The sequence below is a fragment of the Alosa pseudoharengus genome, unplaced genomic scaffold, assembly GCF_046254945.1.
Source record: "Alosa pseudoharengus isolate Yale_2024_CS ecotype anadromous, Long Island Sound unplaced genomic scaffold, YU_APseudo_1.1 YU_APseudo_1.1_scf_13, whole genome shotgun sequence".
NCBI lineage: Eukaryota > Metazoa > Chordata > Actinopteri > Clupeiformes > Clupeidae > Alosa > Alosa pseudoharengus.
Genome location: NW_027468598.1, coordinates 10,378,592 through 10,393,591, shown reverse-complemented (window position 1 = coordinate 10,393,591; position 15,000 = coordinate 10,378,592). Strand labels below are relative to the sequence as shown.

Below are 15,000 nucleotides of genomic sequence, written 5' to 3'. Positions count from 1 at the left end.
ACTTGTCCTCAAATTCTCTCTAGCACATCAAACATGTCTGTGGACAAGCACTCTATTCTAGTTCCAAACATTCACCAAAGCCGTAATTCAAGCCCCTTTGGATGGAGGAGTATTTTGAACCTCATTTGTGTAATTAAAATATCTGGTATCCAACTTAAACATTACCCTCGGCGCAGTCATTTTCCTCAGGTTTATGATTAACATCCAATAACAATGGTGGCGAACTGAAATAACTGGTCGCAACCTCAGGGGCCGTGGAATCTCCTCAGATCTAAATGAAAGACATTTTTACACGTGCTGTGGATCTGATCTAAAACAGACAACTCTGTTTTTGCTTCTTCCTCTGCATTAATATAGCATTTCCAAACATATCTTACACGGTACAATAAGCACACAGGATCTGACTGCACTTATCCACTATATCTTTACACCGTAGGGGATAGAGCTGCCACACTCACACACACCCCTAACTCAAAACCTAAACAAAACTATAACTAAGACATCCTTAGCTCTTAATAAAAACTACTACAAAAGTCTGCTTGTACTGTATTATAGATCACATTACGGCTGCTATGTGCTTTATGGAGATTGAATGGCAGTGAAAATAGTTTAGAACATTGAATATAGCTCATAGTAGAAAACAGAACAAACCCCTTACAAGAGCATTGGGTATTTAAATTAAGGATTTAAATGCTAACATGACAAAATTGTCTGCCATAAAATAAATGATTGAAGGGGTGGGGAGTGGGAGGCTATGGAGTGTCTCCTATGCGCTGCAGGGAGAGCGGAGGCTTGAGGGCTTTGTCTGCTGGGACTTTTCTGTGCTGGTGAGAACGCTTGGCTGGGGAACAGCGTCTTGACTCAGGTCATGAGAAGTGTCAAAAACGCGTTTCCTTGTGGTGGGAATAGACAACATATTTCAGCCAGGCTCGCGCGCACTGCCTGATAAAGAGACACTGGACCGCTCAGCAAGCTTTTTCACATGAGAGCAGGAATAAGAGAGGGAAGAAGATATAACATGACACAGAGCTCAATACTCTCCACACTGAGAACTCTCATGTCTAAAAATAATAATTATATTTCCCCTATGCTATATTTTAAACAGAATATTCATACTAAGATACTAACTCCAAGGGCTTAGACAAATATATTATCTGAGCTTGAAATTAACCATATGGCATAAATAGCCTTCTGTTCAAACTATTATACTCCTAATCTTTATTCATTTATGACCACCCTTCCCTCAACATAAGCAATATCAATTCTGAGAATTAACTATCTGCAAGGCAGTGGTCAAGATTATTTCCATAAATCTAAAGAAAGAGATTAAAATCAGGACCACCGACACTAAAAATCCACAGATCATCCAGTGTTTTTTAACGTCTCCAAAATTACAAAATAACATTAAAATATTGTGGGCTAGCAAAACTTCACCTTATAAAAGGGTACCATCTTGTAAGCCGTTCAAGCGTGGCATTAATAACCACATTCATTGCCTTGTAATTGTAAATGTGTGATTTGAGAATGTGCTGCAAAGGGAGGTATCTGAGAAGTCTCCCATTTCCACTGCGGTATTACCTAATCCAATAAACAAAAAGAGAGGCAGCTATGGCAACTTGGGAGAACCTTGTTCAAACACACTGGAACAAATTTTCATCTTATTTTCATTGGAATAACATGACTTTATTAGCCTGTCCTAGGCCATCACAGGCAGTTAGGGCTGATCTCAGCACATCTGGCACTAAGTGCACCAAAGAGCAGCTCTCTGGTGACAAAAACACATTTCAGAAATATTTATGTAAACACGACAACAAAATATATAATTAATGACATTAAATGAAAACAAATAAAAAGTGTCATGATGCATCAGCGAGATCATCCATGTAAAGCGAAATCCAAAACACGCCGACGACACGCATACAAAAAAAAGAGATCTTCTTTCATTCCTTGAAATATTCAGAGCTACAAAGCTCGCCGAACGAGTGTGTGTTATTTTCCCCTCGTTGCAAGACAGCCGTAACGCTGCCTCTTTAAAGGCAGAGCCACAAGGGGAAGGCAATGTTTTGCAGCCTCTAGAGGAGGCCATTCATAAAACGTGCTCTCCAAAATTACATAGCAGCTCCAGCCTTTTTTTCCCCTGGATTAGATTCATATCAAGACAGAGTGGAGAGAGAAGGGGGGAAAAAAAGTAACGACACAGTTCCAGCCTTACGAGTCCTCTTCCTTTTTCTCCTTAGTGGTGGAGGGAAGGGAGGGTAGGCTGGGTGCTCCAGCAGCAGCACGCTACAGCAGCAGAGAGGGCCAGGGCAGCCAGGAGGGGGGAAAAAAGCTGAGAGCACAGCACCACGCAGAGGCCATTTTGGGTACTGCAGATTTATTCTGCTCTCAGAGTGAAAGAGAAGCAGTAGGAGAGAGAAAGAGAGAGAATGAGGGCGATAGAAAGAGCCTGGGTTGTACATTTCCCAGACTGTGTGTGTGTGTGTGTGTGTGTGTGTGTGTGTGTGTGTGTGTGTAGGGGGACGAGTACGGATGAGGGCCAGTGCCCAGTGTCCAGCGCGGTGCTGTGGCCTCGCTGAGCCACGGCAGAACTGCTGAGTGCTCCGACGTTGTTTACGCACGAGAGCAGTTGAGCTTTATCTCTCAGAACAGTGGGGGACAGAGCGACGCTGCGTCTCAAAGTTGCTGAGACGGATCTCAAGTGTACGCTTGGCAAAAAAAAAAGAGAGAAAACGAATAAAGAGAGGAGGGGAAAGAGAGGGAGAGAGAAAGAAAAAGGCAGAGGAGGCAGTCTGAGATTACAAGGAGAGGGAGAGAGGGAGTGGACGCTTGCTGGCCCTGCCTGGGCTGATCAGAATCAGCTCATCTCAGCTCCGACTGCCATCCTGTACACACAAACAAACCAAAACACACACACACACACACACACACACGCACACACACGCCTCCAGTATGCAAGACAGAGCTCTGTCACAGCTCATCCCCAGTGAGATTCATAGATTATAACAGTCATCAGAGAAGACTTTCTTTATCCATACCAAAATATACATCAGCCACACATGCAAACGCACACACACACACACACACACACACACACACACACACACACACACACGCGGACACATCACATTCGTTTAGCGCCATGGAAGTAGTGACATTCTAAAATACATACCCTGAGTCAGCAAACCCCTACTTAGATATAAGGCGGGGTTCCAAATTCTCACATCTAATATCTATATAATATAAAACACAAAAATAGACATCGCAACCCACAATGCATGAGTCACACAGGCAAGAATCCTATGGTCTTAGGTCACATGTAAGAGGTGTGTGTGTGTGTGTGTGTGTGTGTGTGTGTGTGTGTGTGTGTGTGTGTGTGTGTGTGTGTGTGTATGTAACATGTGAGGTGTATGTGAGAATAGGTGTGTGTGTGCGTGTAAGAAAGTGTGTGTGTGTGTGTGTGTGTGTGTGGCGGATCTTGATCAGCCTAGTGTTGAGCCTGCGAGTGAGAGGGCGTAGGGATGAGTAGGGACCATTGTCTCACATGGTGTGCAGTGTGCACTGAGCTCAGCCCCTGTGACTCATGCCTGTTGTGTTGGTGTTGCTGCAGAACGATGAATGACAAAGTGGAGGGAGGAAAAAAAGAGAGACAGAATGAAAGAAAAGGGCGTTCTAGCCGATAAAAAAGGAGCATGAAACCCAAACAAGCTGTGTGTTGACTTCTAAAGGCGCACAGGAAGTATCCCTTTATCAACAGTGAATTAACAGTTTCCACTGTTGTGCAGTTGTGTTTTGTTTTGGGTTTTTTTTTTTTTCCGCTTCTTCCCTTCTCATTTCTTCCTCTCTATTCTTCTTCCCTTCTTTTTTTCCACTCTACAACCATATGAACATATGCCAAAGGCCAGATGGTTGTATGGAGACCACCAAGATTTCTACACTGGACCCGAAAGCAAAAAAGACACATTGTAACACACACACACACACACACATACACATACACACACACACACACACACACACACACACACACACACACACACACACACACACACACGCACATGCACATGCACATACACACACACACACACACACACACACACACACACACACACACACACACACGCACATGCACATGCACATACACACACACACACACACACACACACACACACTGCCTAATGCGATCATCTCTACCATTTGACATTTCACTGCCTGACCCCTACAGCTCACCACAGTGCAGCACAGGGGGAGGTTAGAATGTTTTTGTTTGGGGTTTTAAAAAAACATTAAAAAAAACAACAAAACAAAATAGAACCGTTTTTGCCTTTTTTTTCTCCCTCCCTCACTCGTATCATCTTCCAACGACCTCATAGAGGTTTTGGAGATGAAGTGGCAAAATTGGCGACACCACAGTCCAGACATTCCTCATCCGCAGAATAGCATTTCACAGCAGCAGCACCACTGACAGCAAAGAACCTGGGCCCGGCCACAGACTTTTATGGGCTGATGTCCTGCCACTGGTCAGGACTGCGACCGAACCGCTGCAAAACACAGCTACCAAAACAATATGTCCACCACTTCCTTGAGGATCCATTTCATTCAAGGAGAGAGGATGGAGACTGAAATCAATACCGTGAAACAAACAAGTCTAAGAGAAAAAGTCTAGCACCTACATGCGCGCACAGATGAAGTTTTAGGATATCTGACACAAATACACTCAGAGAAACATGGTGATGCACTTGTAAATGTGCCCTAGTTTCTTGAAAAAACAAAGAAAAATCAATAAAGCTCTTCAATGTTTCGTTTCCTGGCCCCTAAATAGAGAGGGGAAAAGTCTGCATTTACAACAGTCGGGAGACAAACACCCCAATTGTAGCTTCTATTTTTACTGGGGCGCTAACTTTGAAGGATGTGTACTTTTTCCAAGTTCCTTCCCCCAAATCAATGCTGCTGTCACGGGCGACAGTCAGAGGGACAATGTTGTGGCTATTGTGCCGAGGTCCTTCAGATCCCGTTTGGATTTCGTGTCGCCCCGTTCACGCCCACGGGGCCAAGTTTTCACAGGAAGGCAAACATAAATCATAACACCATAGACAAGGCTTTTTTTTTTGTCGTTCTTGTTTTCGCGTCTTGCACACAGATCTACATCTTCTGGCGACATCTAGCAGGCTCATTTTTCACACTGAACAATATAAAATGTCTCCTCACATGGCTGTTAGAGAAAGCTGCTGCAATAAGCAGCTAAGTGCCCAAAAAAATCAAGAAAAAAAAAAAAACTTGACCAGTCTCTCTTCTAATCTATTACAATTTGTGAAAACCTTTTGAGGTCTCTACAAATTATTCTATTTTGAAAAGAATTAAACGTAAAATATATTACATCACTTTCATAGAAACAAACATAAATACTTGTGCAAGGAGTGATAAATGAAAGTAAATAAGATTAGTGTTGAGTGTGTATTGAGGAAAAAGTGTTCACATGGGACTACCATTGTGTGTGTTGTGTTTGTGTGCATTGACAATATCAGCCACAATACAAAATGCAGGTGAAAAATCTGCTTTGTGATTTTGTGTCTGCATGTGTGTGTGTGTGTGTGTGTGTGTGTGTGTGTGTGTGTGTGCGCATCTGTGGGCGAAAAAAAGACTGCTGAGAGTGTGGTGGCCCCAGTGCGTGCAGCCATCTGATGGCCAGAACGCAGGCGTGTGTGTGTGTGTGTCTGTGTGTGTGTGCGGGCGCGCGCATGTGTGTGTGTGTGTGTGTGTGTGAGCCGCTGGGCCGTTTCCTGTGCGCTGTGCGGCCTCTGCCCTGTAAAAGGGATAAATGTGTCTAGCAGGATGTGAGCGACTGGCCTGTGGGCCGTCCAGCTCTGAGTGCGGGCCCTCAGGAGCAGCGTGCAGGGGCCCCCAGGGGACGCGCACACCAAAGAGAGCGCCGACAGAGCCAGAGCAGGAGGCAGCCACCGTCTCTCCCGACACTCACTCTCTCTCTCCACACACTCACTCTCTCTCTGTCCACACACTCACTCTCTCTCTCCCGACACTCTCACTCTCTCTCTCCACACACACACTCTCTCTCTCCACACACTCACTCTCTCTCTCCACACACAGGTTTCCATACACAGATGGGCACACACTCTCAGATACAACACACAAACAATACCTCCATGAGCTCTCTCTGTCTCTTTCTCTTTCTCTTTCTCTCTCTCTCTCTCTCTCTCTCTCTCTCTCTCTCACACACACACACACACAAACACACACAGGCTCTTGTGTGAATGCAAAAGCCAGATCCTTCTGCATTTTCTTGGCACAAGCCCACAGTCCACTGTGTGCAGTGAAGCAAAAAAAAGTCTGAGGCAGACAGAATTATGGAGGACATCCCAGCTCTTCCTTTTATCGAACTCCATCGCTTTCAGGTTTTACACGTCCTTCCTTTCCCGTTCTCTTAACACCGGCGTTTGTGTAGCGTCCAGTATCACCTTCGAGCGGAGCTTCTCTAATATCCTGCAGCCACAGAAAGGCAGCGTTGCGAGGACTAATTGTTGACAGGTGGACTTTAAAGCGCCCCTTTGAAAAGTGCGCCTGATTTATGACCGGCCCCCTCGGACTGACTTTGACGGCGGAACACTCTGCCGAGTGAGAGAGAGAGAGAGAGCAGGCGAAAAAAGAGAGGAAGACTGAGAATGAGAGAGAAAGAGAAAGCGAGAGAGAGAGAGAGAGAGAGAGACACCACACATTCCAGTATCGTTATGTCACCCGTGTTCGTGGCTGCTGGTGGCAGTAATTGATGTCCAAGCCTGCGCCAGGACAGGGGTCTGGCTAAGGGCAACCTTCACACAGACCAGGAGACAGATGGGGGGGGGGTCTAACATCTTAACTAAAAAATACACTGATTTAACTGGATATGTAAATCCTCCTACTATGCGCTAGCCTCCAGTATTTAGTTCATATAATCTCATACACAAGAAAGTATTTCTATAACCCACCCCCCTTTCTTTTTTCAAGAGTTGATGTTGACATTTGTCACTACTTTCAAAGAAATAAAAATGATGGCACGAGAGAAGGGGGGGGGTCAGACAGACAGAGAGACAGACAGAGTAAAAGAGAAGAGTACTGTAGATGTAATGTGTCATTGGCTGAGGTGGGATATGGAGAGGGTTTGGATGGGTAAACAGGACAGGCCCCACAGACAGCAATACTTCAGTGCCTGGGCTGGTTCTGAGCCTCAGGTGTACTGATTAATCAGTCAGAGCTTTCTCACGTGTGCCGCCATGCCAACCGGAATGCCAGTCATCACCAGGCAGGGAGGGGGAGAGAGAGAGGGAGGACAGAGAGAGAGAGAGAAAAGGACAAATACAGAGACAGTGTGTGTCAGGGAGCAGGCCTGTGTGTGTCGGTGTGTGTCAGCGAGTGTGTGGGTGTTTGTCAGACACATCTAAGGGAGAATGTGTTCGCAGCTGGGGAAAGAGTTTGACAAACATCACGCTGTGCTGGAACACCCGGGTCATGGTCGAAGCACAAGGTCTGCTCAGGTGACGAGATTAACCAATGAGTGGCCAAAGTCCCTCGGCCTGGATTTACTGCCCACTCACCAGAGCTGTCGGTGACACAGTGGCCCAGAATGCACTATGAACATCCTGAGTGGACACGAAGGGGACGAGAGTGTGTGTAAATCTAGAGGTGAGCTGTATAGGGTTGGAGGACATAGTACAGATGTGTGTGTGTGTGTGTGTGTGTGTGTGTGTGTGTGTGTGCGCATGTGTGGTCTTTTATCTCACTATACAGACATAACCTGGAGGGGTTGCTGGACAAAAGAATGTGTGTATGTGTGTGTGTGTATGTGTGTGTGTGTGTGTGTACACATTGAGTAGAGTGTGTGTCAGCCCGAGGGGACGATGAAGAGGTGTGTATGTGTGTGCGTGTGTGCGTGTGCCTGGGTGTCTTAGCATGCAGTGGTGAGCCAACAGGGCAGCTGGACAGGTCAGGACAAGGCTGAATGTGCGTGTGTGTGTGTGTGTGTGTGTGTGTGTGTGTCTTACAGTGCAGCGGTGAGCCAGACGGGCTGCTGGACAGGCCGGGAATGGGGCTGCAGCGGCCGCCCTGTTTGCTGCTGAGCTCCTGCTCGATCTCCTCCAGGCCGGCGCTCTTCTGGAAGCGGCTCATGCGGTTGACCACGCGCGGGGACATGTGTGTGCGTGCGCACGGCGCCCCGCCATACGGGTTGATGGGGAAGACGTGCGAGGTGCCCCGCAGCGTGCTGACCACCACCCAGCGGCTGTCGTGGCTGAAGCAGATGTCCTGCACCTGAGAGAGAGAGAGAGAGAGAGAGAGATACACACACACACACACACACACACACACACACACACACACACACACACACACACACACACACACACACACACACACACACACACACACACACACACACACACACACACACACACACACACACACACACACACACACACACGTGGTTATCATAATGAAAGACAGACAGACTGTAGGATGGACAGACAGGTAACAAAAATGCATGTAGTCAAAGTAAGACAGGCACGCAGATACACCTACAATTGGACAGACACGCAGATGGACACGCCAGTGCCATGGTAGATGGACAGATACACGCCAGGGACAGATAACTCAAGGTGAGGTTAGAGGTCACACACAAGAGGTATGAATCATGCCTTGGACAGGTCTCTGACAGGCCTCCAAATGACCAATTCCTGACTGCTCCCCAAATCCAAGGCCAGGCCAAAGGCAAACAGGGTGGTGATGGGAGAGTGCACTTAAACTGGGTTTAAATCTTGTAGTCTTGAACAGCTCCTGTGTTTGCGTCGCACAATTAGGGGCTTTTCTGGAGATGGCTGGGTCGCGCTTCACAAAAGAAGAGTCATCGAGGAGAGCAAACACCACAGGAGATAGAAATCTGCCCAAGTATGTCAGACATGTGAGAGAGAGTGAGGGAGCGAGAAAAGGTGTTCATTATCAGTGTTGAAGAGAGAGAGGAATGAGTGTGTTTGAGTATGTGTGTGTGTGTGTGTGTGTGTATGTGTGTGTGTACTGTATGTGGGTGAGTGGGTGTGAACAGAAACTTGCCACAGGTCACCAAACCGCTGCCCATCAGACAGTGCGCATTCCACAGTGCCACTCTGTCTGCAATGTGGCCACTCTTTTCATCTCTGCCCATCTCTGGAGCAGTCACCGCATTCCCCACCAAACTGCCCCGCCAATGACAGCTAATGGCACACCCAGCGCATTCCAATGGGATTCTCTTACCCCGAGACTACAGAGGTTTGGAGGGGGGTTGGCGGGTGTGGGGTAGGGGGTAGGGGTATCTCAGTGTAGAACAGATAAGCATTTCCTGGCTGGCCTCTCTGACTGCTACTAGAATATTCTTCTGCTTACAGCCTGCCAGCCAGCCTTGATTCGTTCTTCCTCTTTGATATGCAACAGAGGCAGCATGAATGTCATACCTGAGGTGCAGGTATGGCAAGGCGATACCAATCCTCCAATGAATCTCCACTGAGCTATATCGCAACAAAACATTGCGTTCAGGTGCGTGCCTGGGGCTTTTGTTTTTTCGCAGCACATGGTGTGACTGCGGCCGCTATCTGGGCCCAGCATCGGTCTGACTCTGCGTGGTTAATGACTCATTCCAGAGGTGGTGACACTGATAAAAAAGCAAATGACCACATGTAATTCTCAAGAAGACAAAGTGTCATTTCACTGAGGTTTTCAAAGCACTTGGAGCGTTGTTGTTTTTTTTTTTTAGCAGTGCTACCGCTAAAGGAGGTGGCGATGACAAGGAGCTGAGGGAAGGTGGGACCAGGATTGCAAGTGGACTTCTGTGCATCCACCGGGGCATTAAAAAAGAAAAAAAAGAGAGAGATAGAGAGAAGAAAAATAGAGAAATAAAAGAACAGAAGAAAATAGAGAGAGGGAGAGAGAGAAAGAAAGAGAGAAAGGAAGGGAGAAAAGGAGGAAGTGAGGGAGGTGGCACAGCAGAAAGCGGTCTGACCTCTCTGGTCAATGCGCTGGCGTTTACAGCATGTAAAGTCATGTAGGCCCTGTGGCCAGAGGTGGCCTATCAGTGGAGGTCTATTTACCTGCTCCACACACCGTGTCCACTCACCCCTGCTCACTTACTCATTAGGGGAGCCGTAAGTGTGACTCAGAACAACATGAGAGAGAGGGAGAGCGAGTCGGGAGAGCCAGCCGGCCAGTCAAGGCTGATAAGGCCGGGTGCCTGCAGCCATTATCGCTCCTCCTTGTTTGTTCTGCTCGAGATAATGCGTCTCTCCGGGCACTCGCCCCCTTCTGCGCACCCATAACTGTTTACAATGCGTGGTGTCTTTGTGTGTTTGTAAGTGAGTCTGTGTGTGTGTGTGTGTGTGTGTGTGTGTGTTTGAGGGGCTGATCAAAGTGCCGGCGTAGAGTCAAGCAGCAGAAGGCGGCACTGGCCGGTAACAGATTAACTGCTGGCTTCGGCCCTCCGGGCTGTGGTCGCGGCCGGATGGGCCAGACGGCCCCGAAGCCAGCGGAGGGAGAATGTTTTACATGCCCTTCAACGGCAACCCCCGCCAGGACCAGAGGTGTTCCCAGAAACGCCACAGCGTTATGCTGTAAATTGCCCAGTGTGGGGCCAAGCAGCCGCAGGTACCCTGTTCCTAAGGTGTGCAACGACACACCATGTCCTTCAGATGGCCATGCCACTGGCCAAGATGACCAAGGCCTTAACACCATTAGGCTGATTTAGAGGTTTCTTGAAATAGGAGCAGGTAGGTCAGTTTGAGCACACTCTTATATATGTTATATGTTATTACGTATGTTAAAACCAAATGTCAATTAAAAACTCATTCTTCTTGTCTGCAAACAACATTTCATGTTTGAAAAGAAAAAAACATCAGTTTGTTCATTGAGGTGTCACAAAGATTGAGTATGTGTGTGGGTGTGTGTGTGTGTCTGTGTCTGTGTGTGTGTGTGTGTGTGTGTGTGTGTGTGTGTGTGTGTGTGTGTGTGTGTGTGTCTATTTGTTTGTATGTGTGTGTCTATTTGTATGTGTGTGTCCACTTGTGTGCGAGAGTGTGTTTGAGGTCCAAACGGAGTCTCTCTGTCTAAAGTGTCAGAGCAGAGAGCAAGCTTTGTGTTCACATCCAAACATGACACCAGGCTGAACAAGTATGGGTCCAGACCCTGCACGAATAAATATTAGTTCTGCTTAAGCAAATAAAACCTCACAAGTTGCCAAATAAGAAAGACACTTTTGACAGATAAACAGCTACTAAGCTAAACATGATGAACATGCATTAAGTACAATGGAACGTAACTTAATCCCTTGTTCAGAAATATCTTTGGGTATTATTATTACTTTATTCAATAGAGTAAGTGAATTTAATCTGAGGAAAATGTGTCTATTAGGATTGCCTTTGTTCAAAACAGCCAAATCTACAAATCAGTGCTGGAGTGTTCTATATGAGACTAAAGCAACAGATGCCAGTATCATGTCTGTCATCTCTGTGGACACAGCAGACCTTCTGTAGATAAGAGATTCCAAATCAAGCTTGCTTGATTAAAACATTTTAAAAGCACTTTTTATTTAGTTCTGTGATAAAAAGAAAAGGAAAGAAAATGTCCTCCCTGGTGTACTGTTGAGACATAAATGTGTACTGTTGAAAAAAGCCAAGCCCCCCCAAAAAAAAGAGGGAGCAGCGAGTGCTGCTGCTGTCCAAAAGCCACAGAGTGCCACGACTCCGAGCGCCGTCGCTTGCTATTTGTATGAGGCTCTGAGGGCTCCCTGCTGTTCGGCATGTTTGGCCTGAGTAAGAGGCTATGGTCGGAAGGCAGGCAGGGGAGTTGGAGCAGCCAAGGCCTCCGGGCAGTCCCCCGTTCCATCCCTCCCTCTCTCCCTCTCTCTCTCCCTCTCTCTCTTTATCTTGGTTTCCATCTGGCCCATCCAGCTACCTGGCTGTCCGGCTGAGGTTAGTGTGTGGGCGGCTGTGGGGCCGGCAGGCGCCTTGCAAGGGTATAATGAGGGAGGCCCTGACACGTATAACGGCCCACTGCACTGCACCAGGAAGTCATTCATCTCCCCGGCTAGCGCGTGCACGCAACATTTCATAACAAACAGCGCCAGGCCAGGAGGTAAGTGCTCTTTAGTCCAGTTAGGCTTTAAGTAGAAACCGATATTGGAGGAGGCCAGCTATAACAGGAGAGACAGACCAAGGTGGATCCCCACAGCTATAATCATACTGTAATCATAACCCGTTTTTTTCTTTCTTTATTTTTTGTGTGTGTGTGTGTGTGTGTGTGTGTGTGTGTGTGTGTGTGTGTGTGTGTGTGTGTGTGTGAGAGAGAGAGAGTGTGTGTGAGTGTGTGTGTGTGTGTGTGTGTGTGTGGGGGGGGGGGGGGGGGGTCACGCTGTAGAAGACACTTGGCCATCAGGACAGGAAATGGATGACTGCCCTTTTCCTGTCAGAGCAGGAGACTTCATAGGGGTCCAATAACTTCTCTTGAACAGCTTTGACCTCCATCTCCTCACCCGTTAGTCCTGTGTTTTGTGCTGGGGTTTTTTGTCCTCTGTGCCCTCTGAATGAAGGGCAGTTTTTTTTCTCCATTTGTCCACCACAGTCCATTTGCAAGGCCTCCGTGAGTCCAGCGTCGGAGACGCCCCAACCGTGGCAAGTGTAGCCCAGGGCCCCAGAGGTAGTGCGCCCTGGGCCGTCGCTTCACGTGTTATAGGTGCTACGTGACCGGGGTCTGACCCGCGAGTGCCCTCAGTAAAAGTCTCTGGTCAGCGGCGTTTGCCGAATGTCATGGGTATTCCCAGGCACTTTAAAGTGGTTTTAGCACCGCTGATTGAAAACACATTTCTCATATTAAGGGCTTTTGTGTCTCTGGGTTTTCCAGGGTGTTGGCCTGAGGAGAGGCACAAATGCTCGCTTGCTGGGCAAGGACAAATGAAAGAGGAGAGAAAGTGCAGTTGTTCGTTGTTTGATTACTACAAATGGCTGTAGAGAAAAATGTCACTATTACACTGAATAATAGCCGGAGCAGGCCTGCAGCATAAGGCTTCAACATTTGCTCGTTTTCCTCTACATTGAAATCAGATGCATCTTTGAACAAGAAGTCATTATATGTTACATTCCATATGCTATATTCAGATGAAACATGTACAGAACGTCTTAACATTATGTGAAATAAGGGCGTGCACAACACAGTCTGATGTTCTGAGAGGGAGTGACTGAGGATGTGTGTGTGTGTGTGTGTGTGTGTGTGTGTGTGTGTGTGTGTGTGTGTGTGTCTGTGGTGTGTGTGTGTGTGTGTGTGTGTGTGTATATGTGTGTATGTGTGTGTGTGTGTGTGTGTGTTTTGTGTGTGTGTGTGTGTGTGTGTGTGTGTATGTGTGTGTGTGTGTGTGTGTGTGTGTGTATATGTGTGTGTTGTGTGTGTGTGTGTGTGTGTGTGTGTGTGTGTGTGTGTGTGTATATGTGTGTGTTGTGTGTGTGTGTGTGTGTGTGTCTCGGGCGCTGTGGCGGATAAAGACCTCCGCGCTTGTCTCCATGAAAACAGCCCTTCTCTGGCACCAGAAGAGTCAGAAACTTCTGAGAGGCCGGTTAATGATTGCCATTTTTCAAAAGGACGCTCTGCTGACCATCAAATTTGATTAACTGGAGCGAGCGAGAAGTGCAATGTCAAAAGGAGCCCATCCCTGCTTGTAACTCTGCACTAGATTACATTTTCCTGCTAAGGTTTTTTTTTTTTTTTTAGGCAAGTAGATGCTATGCCTATGGCAGCGAAAAACAAGAAGGTGTTTTTGTTTTGTTTTTCCTTTATTGCATGAGTGGCTCTCTCCTCTCTGTGTTGTTTGAAATCGCCATGCACTATTTATCTTACAAATTGTCTCCGCTTTTAAACACTATTTGCTCTGGACTGCCATGAATTGATTCTGTGGAGTTATTGCTCCCATTCCACAGCTGTGAATAATTTGGCTTTAGCGCTAAACTGCGTGAAGGGCTTGCATGGTTCCGAATCATCCCTCAAATCAATTAGAGCTTTGCACAGATCACACCCGCATCTTCCCACAAAAAACAGCATGCACTCTTCAGAGAGAAAAGACAGACTGGAACAGTTTCTATTTCACTAAAAAAGTTGTTACTATTTCTGATGTTAGTCACCAGGATTTTTATTATCTTCTTCTAGGACCATCTGTTTCTGTGGTATTGCATCACACAGTGTGTTTTCAAAAAAGCGTTAAACCTTCATATGGAACAAAAGGCACAAAAAAGGTTACTGTGTAACTAAAGTACAGCAATAATGTATACATTACTCATCACCAATTAAATATTAGAATAATAACAACAGAAGAAAAAAAGAAGGGTGGGAGGGTGTAGGAGAGGAAGAGAGAGCACTGGATTCACATAGTGAATGAATTAAAGGAGTGGGAGCAATCAAACAAGAGAGAAAAAGAAAACATAGGGGGAAATGAGAGAGAGTGATAGAGAAAGAGAGAGAGAGAGAGAGAGAGAGAGAGAGAGAGAGAGAAAGTCTGTGGATGCTCTTGGGTCTTCTTGTAGTGGAGACATCAGCCCAGCTCTGACTTATGTCTCTTGACAGTATTTAGAAAACACATGGGGATACACTGAGGATTAAAAAGTGTGATCTCAACGTAGATATCATGAGTTCTTATAGAGCGGGGCCTCACTGTAAACAGCCGTGTGTGGCCCTCAAGGAGCTGAATGATTTAAGCTTCGCGCAACATCTCAATATCTCATCGCAACGGCTTCCAGCGACGCAATATTTCAGCATGATCAAACAAACAGAAGACATGGAAGTGTTTGTGCGTGACTAAGTGTGCGAGTGTGCGCGTGCTTAGCGCACATGTACAGTGTCCCAAAACACGTCTGGTTTACATCACGCCAAGACATGAAATTATCAGTCTCTGGGTTTTTTTGATCAAAGTGCACACACTGAAGATGATGCGAGACTACATGAGCAAGTGAGCACATT

General features: G+C 46.7%; 1 protein-coding gene across 1 annotated transcript in view; it reads right to left on the bottom strand.

Moving 5' to 3' along the window:
* The window catches only part of bcas3 (BCAS3 microtubule associated cell migration factor), a 110,722-nt gene that overhangs the window by 36,175 nt on the left and 59,547 nt on the right, over nucleotides 1–15,000 (bottom strand). The window contains exon 15 of the mRNA XM_076283122.1: nucleotides 8,031–8,295. Coding sequence (XP_076139237.1) covers nucleotides 8,031–8,295 — 265 coding nt within the window. The remainder of the gene's footprint in view (nucleotides 1–8,030; nucleotides 8,296–15,000) is intronic.